A 24047-nucleotide genomic window follows, 5' to 3' on the forward strand; every position below is an offset into this window, starting at 1 on the left:
CCTGACACGCTCGTTCATCTATTGTTATAATGAGATGCTGTTTTTCACCCAAACTTATGTTTCCCCTATTCATGTATAATAGAGGACATGATAATAGCAAAATTGGCTTATTTATCTAAACCAGTAAGGTATATCTACTCGTGGCACATTTGTTGAAAAAATGTCTGACTATCCCATTCATCGAATAGAAGAGGGAAAGCAGCGCACATAGGAAGGACCGCTGGATAACTTCGCATTGTAGAGGTTGCAGAGGCTCACCTGATGGAGTTGCACTAGGAGCACAACAACCGAATTGGCATGTAGCATTATGCTGCAGATGTGAAAGCTGCCAGGCTTCACCCTCCAAGCATGGCGTGCAAGGTCGGGAACTGAAGAGAAGAAGTGCAGGGATCGGCGGCGGAGCAACCAGGTAAGTCCAAGACGTCGATTCATTAAATGATATACTTTATTATGATATTCTCGGAATAAAGAATATCACAATAAAGTAATAAAGTACATCATTTAATGAATTAACGTCTTGGACTTACCTGGTTGCGCCGCCGCCGATCCCTGCTTTTCTTCTCTTCAGTTCATCTGAATAGGGCTTTCAGAAATCCATGCCCAACAACACCTCCCTTTAATATATGGAACAGATTTTTACAACAAATCTGCCTCTTGTGAACATACTTTTACAATGTAATCATGGGACGTGGTCAGATTTCATTTTCTGGCACGACATTTGCAAAATGCTGGAGTTTTATGAAAAAAATAACTGCACAGTAATCTTGTCTTCCAAACAGGATGCATACTTTCAGTCCATGTTGCTCCAGAAGACTTTCCAATTTGCTTGTATTATAAAAATTCTGCACCCTTTATGATACATGCAGATTCACTGGCCAATGCCTCATGTAAACAGCACATCCATGGCTCATACATGGCCACTTCCCTTCTCCTCATAAAATGCATTCAATCGGTCTTAGGGCTGTATTTGTACAGCACTAATGTATGGTTGAGAACTATATGGGCCTGCAGAGGAGACCTTGATTCATCATGAAGTGCATTGACCTATGACATCAGAAGCATATAAAGGTACAAGTAGATGCAGTAGAGCCCCATCCACCTGAAGCCATAATACAGCCATATGTATAGTTCAGTTTCCATCCAGCTTAAAGGACCACATTACAAGATTAAACCCTTTAGAGGAAGTAAAAAAAATTAAATTGTGACTGTGCACATTTGCAGAGACTAATAGAAAAAAAAAAATCACCCTCAGGGATTGAGTCACATATTCCATTTTCTTTGCAGCAAAATGAAAATGTTATCTTGGAAGCCAACATCTTCGTATTCTGCTTAACCAAAACCATCTGCTTGAAGTCTTTAGCACAGAGATTCAGTGCAGATTCTGTGCGGTGTCTAGACAATGGCTTATTCCCGCATTAACATTTCATTTTTATTTTTATTTTCAGGTTTTCCTCTTTATGTATTTGAAAACTGAAGAAGTGCTCAAGAAGTATGTGGTTAAGCCATGGATGTCGGTGCAAAAGAAGATGGTTAAGCCATGGATGTCAGTGCAAAAGAAGAGGGTTAAGTCATGGATGTCAGTGCAAAAGAAGAGGGTTAAGCCATGGATGTCAGTGCAAAAGAAGAGGGTTAAGCCATGGATGTCAGTGCAAAAGAAGAATGCAATGTCATGAAGATGAAACCAGTTATCCATAAACTTATGAAGCTTCGGTGCTTGTTTTCCAACCTCAAAACAGACCAATAATAATGATACCATTCACATAAAAACCCATGAAGGCAGTATACACCCCAGTTTGGCCTTGTGCACATATCAGAGCCTGAACACTGGTACACAGACTGCTTACATCTGTCGTAGGGAGCTGTAGGCACTTTGGTGCCTCAGTACAGCACCATATTAGAGGGGTTTTCTGGGAGTACAATATTGATGACCTATCCTGAGGATAGGTCATCAATATTATATCAAAGGGGGGTCTGACTCCTGGCACCCCCACCAATGAGCTGTTTGAAGATGATGCAATGCTCCAGTGAGCACTGAGGCATCTTCCCAGGTGATTTCACGTTCATTAGTCAAATGGCCTATGTGCAACTCAGTCCCATTCAAGAAAATGGGCCTGGGCTGCAATTCCAAACACAGCTGCTATCCAGTGTATGGCGCTGTGCTTGGTATGACAGCAGTATCAGACCCATCACACAACTGATGCCAACAGCACCCGACAGAGTCTACTGACTTGTAATGGTGGTGCCTGTTGTTTTGATCTGAAAAGTAGCACTGCTATTCTTTACATCATATGTGACAGAACTACCAAACTAGGCTTTTAACTGAGCCTCTGATAGTAACGTGAACTCAATCTCACTGAAACACTACACTATTGAAAACAGAATGGATGACGAGACTGTATTTACCTCAGATAAGTCCCCATTTCTAGCATGGATTTTGGCCATGCTCTCCAGCCAAGTTCTACGTAGCTCAGGAGTGCTAGCATATGAGTTTGCCAAGCTGTACTGAAGGTCCACCAACATCTCTGGATCTTTCTCATGCTCCTTCATCTGTGCTGTTGCCATTAATACTGTCCTGATCCTCTTGGTTAGATCCTTCACTTCTGCTGGAAATAGTGTATTCTTTGGAAAAGAAAGTAGAGTAGATTTACCAATACTGTCTAAAAGTACGACTGTAAATGTAGCCGTAAACTGTGCCAGACTTAGTGGCTGATGCTGGATGATAGATCTTTTTCATCTTTAGACTGTCTAGTCTAAGTTTACACCACCTATAAATTGGCTTAGTTTTACTCCAAAAATGTGCCAAAATTATATATCTGGGTGGTTTCAAATTTTCTACTTGTAATGTACATACCACCCTCACTTCACTAACAATACATTGAACATTCATTACCCCCTTTATTCAAGATGTGTCATGAAGTATATTAGCTGCACTTTCAGAAAACCTCTGACATGTCACAGAGGCATGTTAGAAGTTCCAATTGGTTGGGGTTCTGGTGCTGAGACCCCCACCAATTGCTGAAACAAAGTCGGAGAGCTCTCCTTGGCAGCTGAGGACACGCTCAGAAAGTTCTTTGAGCCCATCTACAATTAATCAGGAGAGCCAGAGAGCACTTAACAGGACAGGAAGCTCAGCTGGGTGCTTCCACCCCTTCATTTCAGATTAGTGGGGGTCTCAGCACCTGGACACAACTGATCAAAACTTTGGACATATCACTATGACATGCCTTAAGTATTATTAAATGACAGTCACTCTTAAAAGGATTTATCCTATAATTAATGTAAAAAATGTAAATCGGACATCATATAGTACATGACAACCTCTCTCTAACAATGCTAGAACCAGCCCTGTACCTCACATGGATCTGGAGATCTTCCCCTTCATTGCTCTGCTTATTGCTTATTTCAAGCTGGCAGATCAGGGGGTATGTCTTTTCTACTGCAGCTGTTGGAAGTTGAAGGATGGAACTGAGCATGTGTGTCCACCTCAGTGACGTGGACAGAGAAATTAGAAAAAGAGCAGGAGGCGCTATACAGATACATTTCAGTGAATAACTCACTGGAAATACTGCATTACGTTCAATTACAATAGTATTCAGATCCAGGCGCTGGTTTGAAAATTGTAGAATATTTTTTTTCGTGGGACTGCCCCTTTTAAGCTATTATTTAACCAATTACCTTCATCTGTTTATCTCCATTAGCAAAGTTGTTGATAATTGCCAGGGAATGCTGAAATCGTGAACCACCAATGCCTGCGTCAGCAATCAGTTGACTTACTGCTTTAATGAGCTGGTAATAGAGACGACACAAAAACTGATGATATACTGTGCAACTGCATTCTTTATCAGTGTTTATTTCACATTACTATAAATCTTACTGGCTGAACTACATTCAGTATATGTATGATGTGAATGTGATCAAAGACTTTCACTATATGATGCAGATAGTTGCAGTATGCATACTTCTTGTACATCAATCTGGAGTTCCTGTTAATACTGTAGTGGGAAACTACCATTGTAAAACCATGTAATTCTATACTTATGACACAATGCTATAGGTTCAGGGCTTAAAATACATAAGTCTCATTTGGCCGACAGGTATCTCATACCTCCCAACCGTCCCGGATCCGGCGGGACAGTCCCGGATTTCAGTGGCTGTCCCGCTGTCGCAGTATGAGGAAGCTATGTCCCGCTTTCTGGCAGCTGTCCCTAGTGTCCATAGGAAGCAGAGACAGTTGCCATAATGAAGCTGAGAGCCGGCATCGGCTCCCTGCTTCATCATTCCTCCCCCTGCCGGCTCTCCACACCCGTTGTCTGTGGGAGGCAGTTATCCTCGGCTCTGCCTCCTTCACATGCTAGAGCAGCCGATGTGCTGCTGCCGCCAGGAACAAGTAAAGTATGTGGTGTTTATTTTTTACTTTCTGTGAGGGGCACAATGTGGGCATATTACTGGGGGGCACAATGTGGGCATATTACAGGGGGCACAAGGTGGGCATATTACTGTGGGCACAGCTGGTCATATTACTGGGGGCACATCTGGGCATATTACTGGGGGGAACAATGTGGGCATATTACTGGGGGCACAACTGTGCATATTACTGGGGAAATATTACAAGGGGCACAGCTGGGCATATTACTGGGGGTACAATGTGGGCATATTACTGGGGGCACAGCTGGGCATATTACTGGGGGCACAACTGTGCATATAACTGGGGGCACATAACTGGGCATATTACTTGGGGCACAGCTGGGCATAATTCTGTGAAGTAGGCACAATGTGGGCACAAATACTGTGCGGTGACATGAAGAGGGAATAATTACTATGTGGGGCATTGAGGGGACTAGGTGGGATTAGCTGTATAGTTATGTTTCGGGCGGAGTTGGCCTAGTGCGGAAAAAATTTGCTGCGGCGCCCAATGTGTCCCTGTTGGTTCATTTATAAAGTTGGGAGGTATGGTATCTCTCATGATGCCCCCATAAGGCCTCATGCACATAACCATACTTTTCATCTGTGTACAATCTGCATTTTTTGCGGAACACACCTGTTCCCATTCATTTCCAATTGGTCAGTAACAAATCTGTGTGCTGTCTGCATCCCTGCGACTGGGTTGCAAATGATAGAACCTATCCTATCCTTTTCCATTTTGGAGTGGGTCCCGTGAAAATTGTGGGATTCACACAGACTGCATCCATATTTTGCAGAACCACGATTTGTGGACTTCAAAACAGATACGGTTGTAAGCAGGAGGCCTTAACATGCATGTGCGGATGAGCATGCTATTGTTTTCAATGGGGATCTCCCCAGAGAATAAAAAATATTAAGTATGTTGCTTTCTTCCCTGACTACTGCCAAATGTACATCTACTGAATGTCTAAGACACATTAGACAGCTAGTTCCGCTGAAATCAGTGAATTCCGCCAACAATCATCTAATGAATATGCCTTCCTTATGTAATTACATTTAACTGTTAGGTTCAGTATTCAAGTTCAGTTCTGTGGCATTCAATACATTGTACAAAAAAATGCTCTATGGAGTAGCAGGTGAGTCGCGAGGGGACATTACCTGGAGGTGGGACCTTACGATTGACCTTTGTTTATTATACTCAAAATTCTTCCTCATGAAGAAATAGAGAAGAGCTGAGGCCTCATTTTGAGTGGAGCGGGAGCGATGATTGCAGCATTTCAGAACCTCATAGCAGAAAGGACCACAAAGGTCGGCTTGTCCTTGAAAGAACGCAGAAGGAAACTAGAAGGAAAATACTTTGAATTATATTAGTTCCAATAGGGTAGAAATCAAGGAATAACTGGAGATATTACATTGTATTTACAGATACGGCAAAATCTAACAAGATATAGTCTATCAGTATCTTGATGCATTTCTGCTGATTTTGTCTAAAAGTCTTATTTTCTGAATAGATATATTAAAGGGCTTCTGTCACCCCCCCAAAAGTCATTTTTCATTTTTGGGCTAATTAAAATCCTTATAGTGCGATTTTCCATTATATAGTGCTCTTACTCTTTTCTGTTGTCTAGTTTCTTTAAAAACTATGTTAATTACCTGGCTACCAGCAAGTATGGCGGTTACTTGCTGGTAGCCGCCGCATCCTCCTTTAAAAAAAACGCCCCCTCCTCCTGTTGATTGACAGGGCCAGCAAGCACTCTCCTCCTCTAGCTGGCCCTGTCTGCGCTCTAAATCTTGCGCCTGCGCCGTACCGGTCTTCAGTCGGCGCAGGCACACTGAGAGGAGGACGCTCGCTCGGCCGCTCCTTCCTCAGTGCGCCTGCGCCGGGTGTAGATGTGACGTCATCGGCGCAGGCGCAATGAGGAAGGAGCGGCCGAGCGAGCGTCCTCCTCTCAGTGCGCCTGCGCCGACTGAAGACCGGTACGACGCAGGCGCGAGATTTAGAAAGCAGACAGGGCCAGCCAGAGGAGGAGAGCGCTCACTGACCCTGTCAATCAACAGGAGGAGGGGGTGTTTTTTTTAAAGGAGGATGCGGCGGCTACCAGCAAGTAACCGCCATACTCGCTGGTAGCAAGGTAATTAACATATTATAAAAGTGCGTTTTTTAAAGAAACTAGACAACAGAAAAGAGTAAGAGCACTATATATTGAAAAATCGCACTATAAGGATTTTAATTAGCCCAAAAATGAAAAATGACTTTTAGGGGTGACAGAAGCCCTTTAAATTGGATGCAGTATTTTCATGATATATGAACCTCAAAATGACTGAGATAAATACCAATCCCTGTCCCGAAATATTGTGCTATCGTTAGGTTAGGCTTCATAAGGTTGAGTGTAGACCTTATCTAATACTACTACCATGACTACTTACTGCAACAGTTTGGATTGTTATAAATTTTGAAGGGGTTGTCATCAGGATAAATCATCAATATCTGATCGTTGGGCATCTGATTGAAGGCACTGCGGGGTCCACACAGCATACCAAGCACAGTACCGTACATTGAATAGTGGCAGTGCTTGGTATTAAAGCCCAGGCCCATTCACATCAATGAGACTGAGCTGCGCCTAGGCCATGTCACTGATGAACGCCTGAGGCCTCTTCAAACAGCTCATTACGGATCAGATATTGATGACCTGTCCTGAGGATAGGCCATCATTATCAAAATCTCAGACAACCCCTTTAACATAAATCACGTGTACGTTATACACCACATATATCAAGAATTATGCTTTAGCGCAATACAATGAAATAACTGCCAGAAATAATTTCATATGATTAGGCTTTCACCATATGTAATGTTTTTTTTCAGTGACTAACTTAAAATTCATAGACGCTATCATTATATCTGCATGAAGGCTGATGTCATATCTCACCATACTGATTAAACAGCAAATTGATATGAATGTTATGCAGATGGTATGCATTCTTCTGCCAAGTAATCTGGATCGGTACCTTGTTAATGAACATCCTAAGTGCGGCAAATACATGGCGGAGGGCTGCTACTGACTGGTTGATTTGCAGGAAGAGGAGATGTGTGTCAAACACTTTCTTCATTAACACACTCTGGCTGTCGGAGAGATGTAACTTCTGGGAATAGGAGGCAAAGGACAAACCATTTATGCTGTATATATCCAGAACCAAATAATACAATGACATGCAATGGCGCACATCACTGGCAGTATGAACATGGAGCAGCTGTCTGCTGAGGATGCCTACCGGGTGGCTTTGGTTAAAGAGGCAAAGCAGGTCCAGTACCGTCAGACAGACCTCTGTGGCAATGTTGGCATCTGAATCAATGTGGTGCACTATGTCAGTTTCATTGGAACTACCTGCAACACGATAAGAACAGTTTACTTTGTGAATGCCCAACCTACGCCCCTCCAGCTGTTGCAAAACTACAACTCCCTGCATGCCTGGACAGCCTACAGCTATTAGGGCATGCTGGGAGTTGTAGTTTTGCAACAGCTGGAGGGCCGCAGCTTGAGCATCCCTGCTATATGATATAATGTTATAGAGAGAACACATAACTTGAAAGAGGGTAAAACATTTAAAGGGATGCAAGGGATAAGGGTAGTGGATATGTTGGAGTAAGGTGCATGCTCCATTACTAGGGTGAATACAGTGGTAGAATCAGTGATGTTACAAGGTTTTCATTCACTTACTAGATATGGAATTTGTCAGTTCTATAATCTGTAGTAGTTTAGGGTTGGAAAGTGCATTTTTGCCTCGAATTATAGGAAGGGTTTGAGATCTTGGTTGTTTATGGCTTTCATGCGCATGCATCCTGCAATAGAGAACACATGTATTGTATTTTATACTAAAACATCATTTTTCTCAGCAATGCAGGCACATATGAACATGGGACCAACACAGATGCCTTCAGCTGCCTTATTGATAAGTCCATGTGCAATGATAAGAACCACTATGGTGGACATGTAGAATCCCTTAGAATCCTTTTATATCTTATTATTTAAAGCACATTTTAAGGGCAACCTCTTTAATAATAATTGCACAGGAAACCTCATGAAAAGTTATATATAGAACCTACATAGTTCCCACTAGAGTTCACAATTTCCTCCCCTAGGTTTCCCAGCAAAGGTTTTTTGCTTTTGTTTTTTCCTGTTTTGTATCAAAGACAAGCTTTTGTATACTCTACTTTTAGGTGTGACTAGTATTTCTACTATATTTATTACTTTTGTTACCAGCTTATATTGTATGTTTTCATTCAATAAATAGTTTTGAAACTGATAATAATAATAATAATAGCATAATCGGGTCTTGATAAAGGGTAACCTGGGTCACACATGATCCTCACAAAAAAAAAAAAAACAGTGCCACAAACCTGTCCACAGCCCAGCCCCAGTCATTTCAATCAAGTACAAATACCACATTTAACCTGTCGACTGATGCGGTGCTGTATTTTTGGAATGTTTTTCTAATCCTGTACAACCCCTTAAAGCAGCAACCACTCTGAGTATATACCTGGGCAGCACTGGTTAACAAAAGGAAATGCACCATTGCAGGCAATCAAGCACTGTAAGGCCTCTTGCACACAATTTTTTTTTTCCGTTTACGTTCCATATACGAAACCATTCATTTCAATGGATCCGCAAAAAAAACCAGAAGGTACTCCATAGGCCCCCTGCACACGAACGTGTGCACCCCGTTGTCATGCTGCGGGCCGCAATGCACGAACACAGTCCGTGGGGCAGCCACAGCAGATCGCGGACTCATTCACTTGAATGGCTCCGCGATCCGGCTGCTCCGCAGAAAGATAGGACATGTTCTATCTTTTTGCGGAACGGAAGTACGGGACAAAACCCCACGGAAGCACTCCGTAGTGCTTCCGTAGGGTTCCGTTCCGCAACCATTCCGCATCTCTGTGATGCGGAATGCCCACGGAACGGCACCCATGTATTGCAGATCCACAAATGCGGTCCGAAATACGGCAATGGGGTGCACACGTTCGTGTGCAGGGGGCCATTTGCCTTCCATTTCCGTATTTCCGTCTTTTCATTCCGTTCAAAGATAGAACATGTCCTATTATGGTCCGCATAACGGACAAGGATAGTACTGTTCTATCAGGGGCCGGCTGTTCCATTCCGCAAAAAACGGAATGCACATGGACATCATTCGTATTTTTTGTGGATCCATTTTTTGCGGACCACAAAATACTGAAAAAGCCATACGGTCATGTGCAAGAGGCCTAAATGCTAATTGCATGGAAAATCATGGCAATTTGGCTGGAAACCGCTGCCGTGTCTCCACAGTGTATTACTCACATGCTATTTGATGTATATGAAGAATCGACCCTAATTTCACATTCCAGTCTGCTCATAACATGTACCTTACTCCTGATTCACGTCATGGACAGATGCAAATATAGACGGCAACCACTGTAATCTGCTACTGTTCTCATCTCCATCCAGAGACAATGCAACAATGCAGATACTGCAGCTGTGTAAGTGGCTACAATACACAAGTGTCCAAGTGCAGAAGTCTCTCTGTCTCCGCGCCAGGAGCTTAGTTTACAATGTGGGAATGAGATCCTACAAGCAGGTGTTCAGACTGATATGTGGGAATGGCTAGAAACAGTTATGGATTGGATTTCTCATAGACACAAAAATGTTAACTACTTAGCTGCAGATTTCTCACACTATAATTCAGTTTTATGAAGCATACTTTCCCAGTATAAATTTTTTAGTATAGGTCATAAAACCTTATCTGGGCTATAAAGAACCCCAGTTAACAAGAATTTGCAATGTATGAACGTATGAGCAGCTTCAACATAAGAGGACACTATAAAAAGTAAGATATGTTAGCTGATAAAAGATATTGTAGGGGAATTCTCGCAGATTATTATTATTGCTCTATCACTTCTGAGAGGATTATTACATGGAAACCTACCCAAATCATGGTACTGTATGCAGGCAAGATACACAGACCCCAACGCAATGGCAACATTTAGATGGAAGACATAAAGGCCTTGTACCGGGTAGATATTGGAGCACTCATATCTAAGGCTACTTTCACATAAGCGTTTTCAGTTCCGCTATTGAGATCCTAAGAAAACGCTTCAGTTTTGTCCCCATTCATTGTCAATGGGGACAAAACTGAATTGAACGAATGGACCAAAATGTGGTTGCGCTCCCATCGCGGAGAGAATAACGCTGCGGATCAGTCATGGCTATAGAAGACATAAAACAACGGATGCATGCGGCTGTATTATGGTAACGGAAGCGTTTTTGCAGATCCATGACGGATCTGCAAAAAACGCTAATGTGAAAGTAGCCTAATTTATATTCTGCCCATAATGATATTTGATGAATATAAATAGAGGAAGTACATACCACTGTGGCAGATAACCGGCTTGTGAAGAGGAGCCTTTCAGGGTCCCATTGTTGAGGGTGGCTTGGGCTAGTTTGAAAGCAGCTGTTATTTTCCTGTTTGGAATGTAATGAAATGTATTAGTTGGTGGTTGTGTTTAGCACACACAAAATAAAAAATTATAGGAAGACAATCATGACCATATACTCCTCCCGAGGTATTGTAAGGGTGTTTCTGGTTTAGAAAATCACTTTTAAAACAGCCTACTAAGCTAGCCATAATCAGATGATTATTGGATGGATTTGCTGACCATGAAATGTGTATGGGGTCTCCTAAATTTCACCCTAAAGGCAGATGTCAGGAGTGAACGGGGTGAGAACGCCTGAGAACAAAGGAATCGTGCATTCGAAATCCAATGTGCCCAATCCTTATCTTCCCCAACATCAGCAGTCAGTGGAGTTGGGATACCCTATATTACATAGTGTTGGTTGAAACAGATGAAACTGGCCGCTTTGGTCTACACAGATCTACTGTAATCTGTATAGACAACTTTAGAGAGTACCTCATTTGTTAACCTTCATCGATTTACAAGGAGTAAAACAGCTTCAAAGAATATGTCCCTCGATCTAGGACCATCACATTCATGTGTTACATAACCTGACCATTCATTTCGGTGGACAGAACATATTATTTATTTATCACTTTCATTTTCTTTTGTATTTTTTGTTTGTCTAGATAGGCCCAAAAAGATGTGCTAATTAGTTTCAAAATAAAATAATTTGTACAAAGATTTCAGTTTTATATCCTTTTCTTATCTTCAAACAGTCAAATTCTTACCATCTGTAGCTACAAATATGGGGAGCTTTTTGAACACTGATTTTAGTACTTCATTTGATAGAAGCTGTATAAATCTGTATGCTTTCAACCCCTATAAGTATGGAGTGTGATGCTCATCAGCACATAAGGCTATCTATAATGTATGGACAAAAAAATTGGGATACCTACACATTACATCTACAGGAGCTTTTATGACATCCCATAGGTATTACTGTGACGTTGGAATCACCCTTGCAGCTATAACAGCTTCCACCCTTTCTGGGACATGATTTTGGAGTGTGTGGGGGAATTTTCAGCCATTCATCCAGAAGATCATTTGTGAGGTCAGACACTGATGTTGAGGGCCTGGCTCGCAATTTTTGTTGTACAGTCGTGGCCAAAAGTTTTGAGAATGACACAAATATTAGTTTTCACAAAGTTTGCTGCTAAACTGCTTTTAGATCTTTGTTTCAGTTGTTTCTGTGATGTAGTGAAATATAATTACACGCACTTCATACGTTTCAAAGGCTTTTATCGACAATTACATGACATTTATGCAAAGAGTCAGTATTTGGAGTGTCGGGCCCTTCTTTTTCAGGACCTCTGCAATTCGACTGGGCATGCTCTCAATCAACTTCTGTGCCAATTCCTGACTGATAGCAACCCATTCTTACATAATCACTTCTTGGAGTTTGTCAGAATTAGTGGGTTTTTGTTTGTCCACCCGCCTCTTGAGGATTGACCACAAGTTCTCAATGGGATTAAGATCTGGGGAGTTTCCAGGCCATGGACCAAAAATGTCAACGTTTTGGTCCCCGAGCCACTTAGTTATCACTTTTGCCTTATGGCACGGTGCTCCATTATGCTGGAAAATGCATTGTTCTTCACCAAACTGTTGTTGGATTGTTGGAAGAAGTTGCTGTTGGGGAGTGTTTTGGTACCATTCTTTATTCATGGCTGTGTTTTTGGGCAAAAGTGTGAGTGAGCCCACTCTCTTGGATGAGAAGCAACCCCACACATGAATGGTCTCAGGATGCTTTACTGTTGGCATGACACAAGACTGATGGTAGCGCTCACCTTTAAAGGTGTTCAATGGGGGTTGAGGTCAGGGCTCTGTGTGGGCCAGTCATGTTCTTCCACTGTGGCACAGTCATAGTGAAACATAAAAAGGGCCTCCTCCAAATTGTTCCTACAAAGTTGGACGTATACAATTGTTCAAAATGTCTTGGTATGCTGAAGCATTAAGTATTCTCTTCACTGGAACTAAAGGGCCTAGGCCAACCCATGAAAAACAACCCCCTATCACATTTCTTGATAATGTAAGGTTTTCATATGCTGCTGGTCCATGGAAATCCATGTAATGAAGCTCCCAGCACACTATTTTTGTGCTCATGTTAAAGCTAGAGAAGGTTTGGAATCTGCAGTTACTGAGTAACAGAGTGTTGGAGACTTTTATGCACATTGCACCTCAGCTCTGGTCTGCCACTTCATGACTGAGTTTCTGCTGTTCCTAAGCCCTTTTACTTGGTATTAATACCACTCACAATTGATCGTGGAGTATCTAGGAAGGATGACATTTCACAAACAGACACAGAAATACCCACATTCACATGTGCAGAACAGATTACCAGAAATGTCTGTAAAAAACTGCTGCATGCAGGATCAGTCTGGCCCACTGGGGAACAGGTGAATTGCCCCATGAGCTACTGAGCAAGGTGGACCCCCAGTCCCCTACCCCCTGCACAAGTGGCACATGGCACAAAGACTGCATTACATAAGGATAGGCATTGTACAGCATCCCAACCAGCCTATGTTCATAGAAACACTGGGTAGACTATTTAACAAAGTACCTAGTTTATTATTATAGATGCAATAGGTGGCTGAGTTGACTTCTAGGTACAGAGGCAGACCAACCAGTATCTTTGTTTCCCAGTGACTGGTCTTCTTGAACTTGTTGCAGGGACCCTCCTATAATCAATCATCTCATAGCATCTTGCTGCTGTTTTGTGTACAGGTAATACATGCACCTTTACAGTGGGCCCCCAGAATGAATTTTACTGGTGAGCCCCAGGCACTCCAATCCAACACTGGCTGCATTTGTGTATTTACTTATTGTCCACTTTTTATCCACATAGGTAATTAGAATTTTGAATGCTATGTGTAATTATCAAGTGGCCAAAAGCCAGTTATATCTTTCCCCACGGTAAAGATATACCGTGGATTCTACTGTATGTTTACTGAATAGTTAAAGGGAGTCTGGCACAGCAAATTCACAACGTAAACTGTTCCTGGAGCTGTGCCCCTGCGTCAGACTTCAATCAGTGGCTTGATGACGTCAAGACCATAGGGAGGCAAAGAAAACGTGCCGACGAGAGGAGCGGGGCTCGATTCAGATGGCAGTGCCAGGGCACCATTAACGATAGGGAACCCTTGGACTGTTTTTAGCGAATTTGCATATGAATCAAAGGACATTATCAGGGACTAAGAATATCTACAAAGGGACATACAGGCAATTTTGGAATGCTGTGCATGTAAACTACAGGGCACAAGGAACAGTTTAATTTGTGAAATTGCAGTGACAGACTCCTGGTAAAAACTTGTCCTTGTTTTATGCTAATAAAAGCTTAAATAGATATTCCTATCTCAACATTCATGGCATATCCACAGGAAAGGTGGGATCTGCAGCTCTCTCTTCACGTCCGGCTCTTTCCATTCACTTCTATTTTTGGAACTCCCATGTTATTCGGCTTTGTAATCTACTTCAGTTCTTCACCTGTTTCAAGATTTTAGTTTGCTGTCAGTGAATGGGACAGCTCATTCTAGTTTACATTTATGTATCATTCTGGTGTCCAATCTATTTTCAGTATATTACAGAGTGGCGGAACTGTTCCTCATGTATCCCAACGATTTTATACCAAGCTTCATTTGCATATCATGATTTCCTACCTGGAAATGGATAGACATACACCTGTTTTCCTCTATCCTTTCCCCCTCCTGTTTCCACCGGTATGGTCCATATTCACTTAGTAGGAATAACATGTTATCCTTTATGTACATATCATGTGGATATTTTTCTGCTGTCTTGAGGGATAGTCCCAGGTTTCTCGTGCAGATCCCTACTCTGCTATGGACTTGTTTGGTTGTTATTTTATATCATACCTTTACCTTCATGTGTTAAGACTTAAAATTCTTACAATAAACAATTTAAGAAAACAAGAACTTTTTTTTATATATAGAGTGTGATTAAACTTTATTTGCCTAAAAAGCAAAAAATCCCATTTGACTAGGAAATGCATTACATGTGCACATCATTAGATAATCACACAGTTTATGTACTTTATAAATTATTTCAGCTGAGAGATGCTTTCTGGCTCTGATTCACTTGCACACATACAGTAGCAGACATAATAACAGCATCTTGTCATTTCGAGGTGATGTGATAAGGGAAAGTGATGTAATGACATGATACCCACCTTATGATATTTCTTTTTCCCAGGTATCGAAAATTCTGCAGACATACTCTGAACAGGGGGAGAAACAGATAATAATCAGCTTGGCCAATATGAGTAAACCTGATGAATATTATTAGATGTATTATATACAGTCTAGACCAGGGGTAGTCAACCTCCGCCACTCCAGCTGTTGTTAAACTACAACTCCCAGCATGCATACTTGCTCTGCTCTTCGAAGAACTCTCATAGAAATAAATGGAGCATGCTGGGAACTGCAGTTTCACAACAGCTGGAGTGCCGAAGGTTGCTGATCCCTGGTCTAGACATTTTCTGTGACTACGGTGTCTTGTAGTCTCTTCCATTTAGTTGCTATTGGTGCTGTTAGTTTTGGCAGTGAACTGTTAGGTGCGCAGTCCCCAGTGCTTAGTGTTAATGGCTGAGGTGACATTCCACTGACTATGGGTGACCAAAACAACAGACAATGGACAAAGAGGAGATGATTCAATAAAATAAAAACCACTGCTGAAGTTATGGAAGATGTGGCTGCAAAGGTGCACAACTTGTTGGAGAGCTATATGTGACAGATCCTCGTTAAAGGGGTTTTCCGGTTACATACACACACAAAAATAACGCAACATTCAACCTTACTGCATTACATAAGTCAGATGAGGAAGTTCTGAGCACATTTTGACTCCTCCAGCTTATTTGTAATCTGTGACCTGCACCCTGTGTTTACATCCCAACACAAGACTTATGGGAAATGTCTGTAACATCAGGTCTCTGCCTCTCCTTCCCATCCCAGCTTGAACATAAGATATCCATACCTGCTTGAAGCCCTGCTGAAGAAACCCTACCCTATGGCATCACATTGCTGACATCACGTCTACAGGGCAGAGTCCAGGAGAGTGAGCAGAACACAGCACTGAGAGGCAAGGTCATTGATGATATGTCTACGGGGCAGAGCCTTACAAGCCTTGCCATGCCTGAGATGTAGACGTGATGTCAGCAGCACAGGGGACCAACACAGTGGAAATGTCACATGACCACGATGGATTTCAGGAAAACGGGGCATTACCGATAAACAGTCACTATTAGTAAGTGTGATAACATGTTTCCTGTCAATTGATGCTGAAAATTGCAAAACCAGAATACTCCTTTAACTTTTCAAATGGGTCTAATAGAAATTACTAAATACAAAGTATAGACATCCAATGCACATGTTAACAAAAGATGTAGTAAGATAAAGATACAGCAGACTTGAAATTGTCATCGACCTATTTCTTTTGGGCACAAAATAACAGCTCAAACAACAGAAGTCTTATGGAAAACTTCATGGGATATCTAAAGCTGCCCAATACTGTAACAATGTTTCAAGATTGTGATTAACTGTTAATAAAATTGTTAATCACTATGTAATAATTAAATGTACTGATTTGGTAGTCCACAGTTAGTTATAATGACCACGCCTAAAGGATAACCGTCAACTAATTTGGGAAAGAGCTTTTATGGAGCTGCCTTAGCTTCACTGTATCATACATTCAAAAAGAGTCTTCCAATTAAGAAGCAGCAGCTAACACACTGGAGAACCCAACCATCCCACTCTTGTCCATGGACTATGTATGATACTACAGCTCAACCTATTTCACTAACCTAACTGTAAAATCCCTCTAATAGATCCGATTGAACTGAAAAGGCCAAAATGGTTTGAGGCAAGGTGATAATAACTTCTCTCTCATTACTATGGGTTTCTGATGCTTTTTTATAGCTTTGCAGTGAAGTTAGAATACCTAGAAATCCAATGGGCGCCATTATAAGTTCAGGATTTATTGGGATCATAGCCATCAGGGCTCTCTTGAAGCAATCAAGCTATTGTGAAGAGAGTTTATGCTGTAGAAAGCTTGACCTCCAATCTTGTATCTTGCTGTTAACAGTAATTTTCATGTACAATTAGTAGGTAGCCAAACTTTACTGTACACTCTCATTACTGACCTGCTATACTGCATAGACCATATGGGCAGCAGAAGATAGATACGAAGTCCTTCACTGTAGTAATATCTGCTGTCATTATTATGGACGGTAAAATTTCTAGTGTAATAATAACCTTGCATTCTGTCTACATTCACTCTAATTTATTACCATGTAATAGGAGAATACAAACTTACTCCAGGATGCTGAAGAAGTCATAGATCTCAGTGTTTGGTGCCCTCTGCCAGTATGAGACCAGTGTATCTGGAAAGAGACATGAATTAGTTACAGCTCAGCCACGTATGTTCTTGTATCAGTCAATGAAAGCATGTTTTATTGATTACCCTCGGATATCATTTTCATAATATGCAGGAAACAGATCAGCAAGCATTTCGTTTCGCTGTGATCAAGTTTGTCAAATCGAAGGGATGACCCAATTAGAGAAAGTGGCCTCGTAATCTGAAAAATGACAAAACAGGAATTACAGACAAGATCTCAACCACCATCTGCATGACCATGAGCAGTGTAACAAGGGAACAACCCCATGATGACCCTACAATCACCATTCTCTGAGATGTCACTTACTTGATTGAAAAAACTATAATTACTAGATCACTCAGCAAAAAAATTAGAAATTGTAGGTTATATATTATAAAAAATATTCATAAAGGGATAGATGAAAACTGAAAGAAAAAGAAAAAAACGATCATACCTAGTTTTGTAGCTACTTTGCCTTCAAAGTGCTGTCCAGTTTAGAAAACCCATTTTCATATAATTTATTAGGGAATTCTGAGTTAATAAAGGAGGGTTTGCTGTAGTGGATCATCCTCCCTTGGCCAAAGCAGTGAGTGGTTATAAAGAGCGTATCCTGTATTACACAGACAAGCCATGGATCTGAATGAGCACTGTTTAAAGGGGTTATTCGGGAAATAATATTAATGACCTATCCACATTGGTGGGGGTCTGTGTTCCGACAACCCTACCGTTCAGCTGCTTCGGGAAGCTGCGGCACTTACCAAGCACAATGCTGTACATTTTATAGCGGCGGTGCTTGGTAATGACTTGAATGGGGCTGAGCTGCAACTACGCCATGTGACCAATGTTCGGTGACATCACATGGCCTAGGAAGAGACCGCAGCGCCCACTGAGCACCTGGTCTCTACTAATAGCTGATTGGTGGGGGTCCTGAGGATAGGTCATCAATTTTAATTCCAGGATAACCCCTTTAATCCTTCCTTTCCACTTTGGCGGGTCTGTAAGAGAAATGACTAACTATTGCAAGGTTTTCCACCAGATTACAACTGATCGCTGGGTGTCCCAACAGGGGTACAACTTTTGATCAGATTATTGATAAGACAGCTTTGTAACAAGTAGGACAACCTCTTTATACAGCAAATATCCTGTGCACAATGTTTAGTGGATTGCCAATTTTGTTAGGGCACATGCACACGACTGTGTGGCATAGTGGCATTATGGATTAATTTCACAGGATTCTGTAATCATCACCTCAGTACAATGCAATATCTCCCAGATTCAAGCCATACTCTAAAGAGCCAGCCTGGACAGTATAATAGAAAACAAAAGCAAAAAAACAATTGCATAAAAAAACTAAAGTGACACCTCACCAAGGGTTTCCTGCTGGTCTCTAGTTCCTGGTCGACCTTGACATTTCAAGAGAGACCAATAGGTAGAGACCAGTAGGGAAATGGGAAGCATTGCAATAGGAGCAGCGGGGAGCGGTGTAGTGAGTATTACTTCTTTACTTGTTATGCCATTCTGACCCTTTCAAAAAATTACTGGCAGGACAACCCCTTTTCGGTAAGTCTGGACACGCCCTTTAACAATGCATGGGTGAATCAATCAATGAGTACAACATTTATAATCAGAATTCCTGAAAATAAACAAATAAAACCTTGATGCCAGATAACCATAGATACTGTATATTATAAAAATACATCAGACTACTGTACATACAAAACAAACAAAAGAAAATATAACATAGAAGAGACAAATACCAGAATGAGAAGTCAATGTAAAGATGGTCTCGTGATTCCCAACTGTGCTAACATTTTATACATCTGCCATAAGCTATAACTATCAAATTGGGAGGGTCTGACTCTTGGCACCCACACAGATCAGCTGTTTGAAAGAGCCATGGTGCTCAGGCAAGCGATGTGCCATCTTCAATCCCCTCCAATCTAATATTGATGACCTATTCTTATTAGGGTCAGAAAAAACTGTCAGACCTAAATGCTTTGGTAAACTGTAATCTTGTGCTTATAGCTAGTTTAAGAGCAGGCCTTGACACAACAGAGTTTCTGACTAGTCAGCAGGAAAGATGGTGTTCTGAACACAGATCGTTTGTGCTACAAGTTAAATTTATGGCAATGCATATCTAATATGTCTCATGCAGATAATGTATATCTTTTATATCTTATGGAGAATGGATGTGGTAAATCAAGAACTGCTAAAAAGCCAGCCAGAACTGTAATAAAAGTAGTATGTGTGCTCCTGATCCCATACCTTTTCGCAGTTTTCATTCTTCTCACTTTTTTCATTGGCACTTGGGATAGATTCAAGACTGGCCAGTGATGCCCGGGAGTCGGCATTATTTCCTGCAGTGATGGCAATGGATGAGAAAGCTGCAGGAGTAAAGTGATGAGATGAGAGGACGGCACAAACACATATGATGAGAAGATCAGATGAGCACACATATCTACACACACTTTGATGACAAGGTGACACGATGCTACTGAAAGTGACACGATGGAGGTTATTTTCAGCAATTACGATATCTATATACACATAGAGCATCGATCCCAAGGATCTAAATACATATATGTCTAAATATATGATGTACGTTTCTTTATATCCAGTAAAGTAGGAGCCTTCATCATTAAAAGTAATGTGACAATTTGGAGGCACTTGAGGATATCCACATGCTTTTTTTTTTACAGAAACAGAGATAACACACTCATTGACAAAAAAAATAAAATAACGCGCCAAGAAGGAGTTGTTGGAACGGAATAAAACTTTATATGTGTGAGTGTAATGATGATATACATATGCAAGTGATTACAATATTACAGTGAAATAATATGTTTATTGGGAAAAATGCACAATTGAAAGGAGGCTCCAGTGGCCTTTGGGCTGCCTGTAGCCTGGATACAGGATGAGATATGGTTGGGCATCAAGGCAAACAGGTTCAGTATCGGTATCCTGTGGCACATTTACCCACAGATGTTGCAGTTGGGCCTGTAGATCCTGCACACTTCTAGTTTGCCAAAGCGGGCATCCCAGCTGGTCCCATAAATGCTTGATTGATGATTAATATGGTGACTGGGCATATCAAGGAAATGTTGCAATCTGGTGGAGACATTTCTGGGAAATACTTGCTATATGTGGGTGAGCATCATCCTGTTGAAAAATGCTAGTTGGAAGCCCTGCCATGAGAGGCATGAGGCCTCCATACTTGAACTAGACTGTTGTTGGATCCTAAACAGAACCTGAGATTCTTCCCCAAACATGAAACTGTCCTAGTCCATAGCAGTCCAGATTTCTCGTTCACAACACCACTGCAAATGAAGGCAACGGTGGCTGGTTGTCAATGACAGGACATGTAATGGACACCATAACATCAAATTTCCTTCTGATGGAAATGGTCCAGGCAGAGACTGGGGTGTCTAACAAAGATGTCACCTGTGTCTGGATGGTGGACAACAAAACTGTGAGACCTGCTCATGCTTGTTGGAGGACTAAAAAAATCGTCTCTACTGGTGGTCTGTCAGGGCCACCTAGAGCCTGTTCAATGTGTTTATGCCTTCATGTATTCACTATTCCCAACACCTCCAGCTAAATCAGAACAGCCTAGACACTGTCTCCTCTCAAAGTCTGCTAACTAGGGAAAATGTCTTAGTAAAGGCAGCGATCTCCCACCAACGATCTCCTACCAAGAGGTGCACTATTCAATAATAGCCTCTGAGAGCCTTCTTTACAGGGCAGTGGGGGAAGCACTTTTACAACCTCTTGTGGGAGCACTCACTGTCTGATACCACACCTGTAATCATTCACACATCTGCCTGAATGCTGAGTTTTGTGGCAATCTGACATTTCTATTTCATTTTTTGGACAATGAGTGTACAATAAGAGATAATGTCTGACATGGGACATCGCAAGTTTCTTGCCCCTTCCCTCAATTATGTGGTAATTCTGCCTTTAGCTTAAGACTTTAGTAGTCTCAGACACTCTGGTTACTGGAGTCCTACGCAACCAAACATGGTAGAAAAGGCCTCAATCTGAAATTAGTTGGGGGGAAGATCAGAAGCAATGTCATGAAATATTATTTTACTGAAAGAGTAGTAGATGCGTTGAACAAGCTTCCAGCAGAAATGACTTGAAAAGTATCAACATTAAGTGAATTTAAACAAGCCAAGGATAAGATAGAAATAAAAAGGAAATAACACAAGAGCTGAATAGTAGGACCACATGGTCTTTTCTGTTGTCAGTCTTTTATGCTTCTGTACATAAAATATACACTCACCTAAAGAATTATTAGGAACACCATACTAATATGGTGTTGGACACCCTTTTGCCCACACCATTACACCACCACTACCAGCCTGCACAGTGGTAACAAGCCATGATGGATACATGTTCTCATTCTGTTTACGCCAAATTCGGACTCTACCATTTGAATGTCTCAACAGAAATCGAGACTCATCAGACCAGGCAACATTTTTCCAGTCTTCAACAGTCCAATTTTGGTGAGCTTGTGCAAATTGTAGCTTCTTTTTCCTATTTGTAGTGGAGATGAGTGGTACCCGGTGGGGTCTTCTGCTGTTGTAGCCCATCCGCCTCAAGGTTGTGCGTGTTGTGGCTTCACAAATGCTTTGCTCCATACCTCGGGTGTAACGAGTGGTTATTTCAGTCAACGTTGCTCTTCTATCAGCTTGAATCAGTCGGCCCATTCTCCTCTGACCTCTAGCATCAACAAGGCATTTTCGCCCACAGGACGGCCGCATACTGGATGTTTTTCCCTTTTCACACCATTCTTTGTAAACCCTAGAAATGGTTGTGCGTGAAAATCCCAGTAACTGAGCAGATTGTGAAATACTCAGACCGGCCCGCCTGGCACCAACAACCATGCCACGCTCAAAATTGCTTAAATCACCTTTCTTTCCCATTCTGACCTTCAGTTTGGAGTTCAGGAGATTGTCTTGACCAGGACCACAACCCTACATGCATCGAAGCAACTGCCATGTGATTGGTTGACTAGATAATCGCATTAATGAGAAATAGAACAGGTGTTCCTAATAATTCTTTAGGTGAGTGTATATTGGCACTGTGCTAACTGCAGAGAACGGAAGGGAAAGCTATGGGATTGTCCATCTCAGGATGCATTATTTTTCAGACTCTATATTTAGACTATTACAATTGTACATTGTACATTTTTAACATCTCAAGTGTGTCCTTTATGGTCGGAGAGATCCAATAGTAGCCTGCAGTTCTGCAGTGAACTTTACACTCCGTTTTCCGTTAGTGGCCGGTCAATGCGTGTGAGATGCTGTCATACCCTGCTGCATCATCATGTGTTTCCAAAGGAGAAGCAGATGTTCATTGTCACCTCCAATGGTAGTTTAAAACTATATTATGGATTTGCTATCACTGCCACCCAAACTTTCTTATCTTGTACAGATTGTGGCTTTTCAAAATTTCGAAGACAATGATTTACTACCATTAGGCCCCTTTCAGATTAGCGAGTTCCACTCGCAGTGCGAGTATGTGGCAGCTCCTGTCCTCACCTCCCAGCACTGACTGGGTTACATAGGATTATATTGATTTATGATGCTATGTAACCCTTACAGTTCTGGAAAGTATTGAATAACATTGACAGCATTATGTCAGTATTATACAATACATTCCAGACCTCTAAGGGTCACATAGCATCATAAATCAATATAATGCTATGCAACCCAGTCAGTGCTGGGAGGTGAGGACAGGAGCTGCCGCATACTCATCCTGTGAATCCGATGCATGGAACTTGCTCGTCTGAAAAGGACTTACTGTTTTATAGCTGTCAATACTTTACTGTAAAGCAATGGAAGAAAATTCTTGGTGTTCTTGACATTACCTGCTATGGAATTTAAGACATCTTTAGAAAATGAGGTATCTGCAGATGTAGCATGTTTGATGGCAGATTGACTTTGTGAGGGAGTCGCTGTGCTTAGGTCATCTCTCGAGCCCTTTCAAGAGAACAGAAACATAATCTTTATCAATTTTACAATTTATTCCATCAATTGGAAAATCAGCAGAGGTACAGCAAGTGCTGTATTCATCTAGATTCACTACTATGCTTGTTTTTGCTCATCTTAAGAATGGACTATATTAATGTATTTATTGCACTAGAGAACTGAGAAGCCGCAATAAAAAAATCCACAGCGTCATCATTTCCATTGGCTTTTACAGGGCGGTCAAACATATTTCTATATATACGATGCTGGGTTACTGTACATGGCTATAAAAAGGTGCGGTACCCAATTAAAAATAGATGTCCATTTATTATACATAAGGGAAATGATTTCCTTCTGAAATTTTAACGTGAATTCTATGTTATTATATGAAGTCTTTAAATAGTAGCTTAGGTCCATTATGGGTATTTATTATTAAAAATGGCAACAGGGTCCTTTGTCAGTTTTATCTGACCTCTCATTATCTGACAGCAGTTTATTTCTTATGTACTTACAGTACATTCTCTGCTACAGGTATAACTAAGGTGTTATCAGTATTTGTAGTAATGTTACATTTAATTTATTGTTCCCTTGCATCAGCCATTTCAGGAAGCAGAGAGGATGAATTAATAAACTGCGCAGTGGCGCACAACCTTTTTTTGGTCTGAGGGCCACATTGTCACATTGCTCTATTTCAAGGGGCCACAAAAAAATAAGCTGATTAGCGCTCGTTTACATCGGCCTATTACACAGGCCAAAGCAAAGTGAATGGGGAGGAATGATCACTAACACAGTCATTCCT

At 41.4% G+C, this 24047-nt stretch overlaps 1 protein-coding gene across 5 annotated transcripts in view; it reads right to left on the reverse strand.

Annotated features, from left to right (window-relative positions):
- DOCK10 (dedicator of cytokinesis 10) overlaps positions 1-24047 on the reverse strand; it is a 362682-nt gene that overhangs the window by 35770 nt on the left and 302865 nt on the right. For all 5 annotated transcript variants that reach the window (XM_044290306.1, XM_044290309.1, XM_044290308.1 and 2 more), the window contains exons 34-45: positions 23149-23260; positions 19542-19660; positions 17363-17477; positions 17216-17282; positions 15075-15122; positions 10809-10901; positions 8121-8242; positions 7675-7787; positions 7411-7545; positions 5560-5742; positions 3676-3786; positions 2404-2619 (exon numbers count right to left, since the gene is read on the reverse strand). In XM_044290306.1, the coding sequence (XP_044146241.1) occupies positions 2404-2619; positions 3676-3786; positions 5560-5742; positions 7411-7545; positions 7675-7787; positions 8121-8242; positions 10809-10901; positions 15075-15122; positions 17216-17282; positions 17363-17477; positions 19542-19660; positions 23149-23260 (1434 nt within the window). The remainder of the gene's footprint in view (positions 1-2403; positions 2620-3675; positions 3787-5559; positions 5743-7410; positions 7546-7674; positions 7788-8120; positions 8243-10808; positions 10902-15074; positions 15123-17215; positions 17283-17362; positions 17478-19541; positions 19661-23148; positions 23261-24047) is intronic.

This window comes from Bufo gargarizans, chromosome 4, assembly GCF_014858855.1.
Source record: "Bufo gargarizans isolate SCDJY-AF-19 chromosome 4, ASM1485885v1, whole genome shotgun sequence".
Taxonomy (NCBI): domain Eukaryota; kingdom Metazoa; phylum Chordata; class Amphibia; order Anura; family Bufonidae; genus Bufo; species Bufo gargarizans.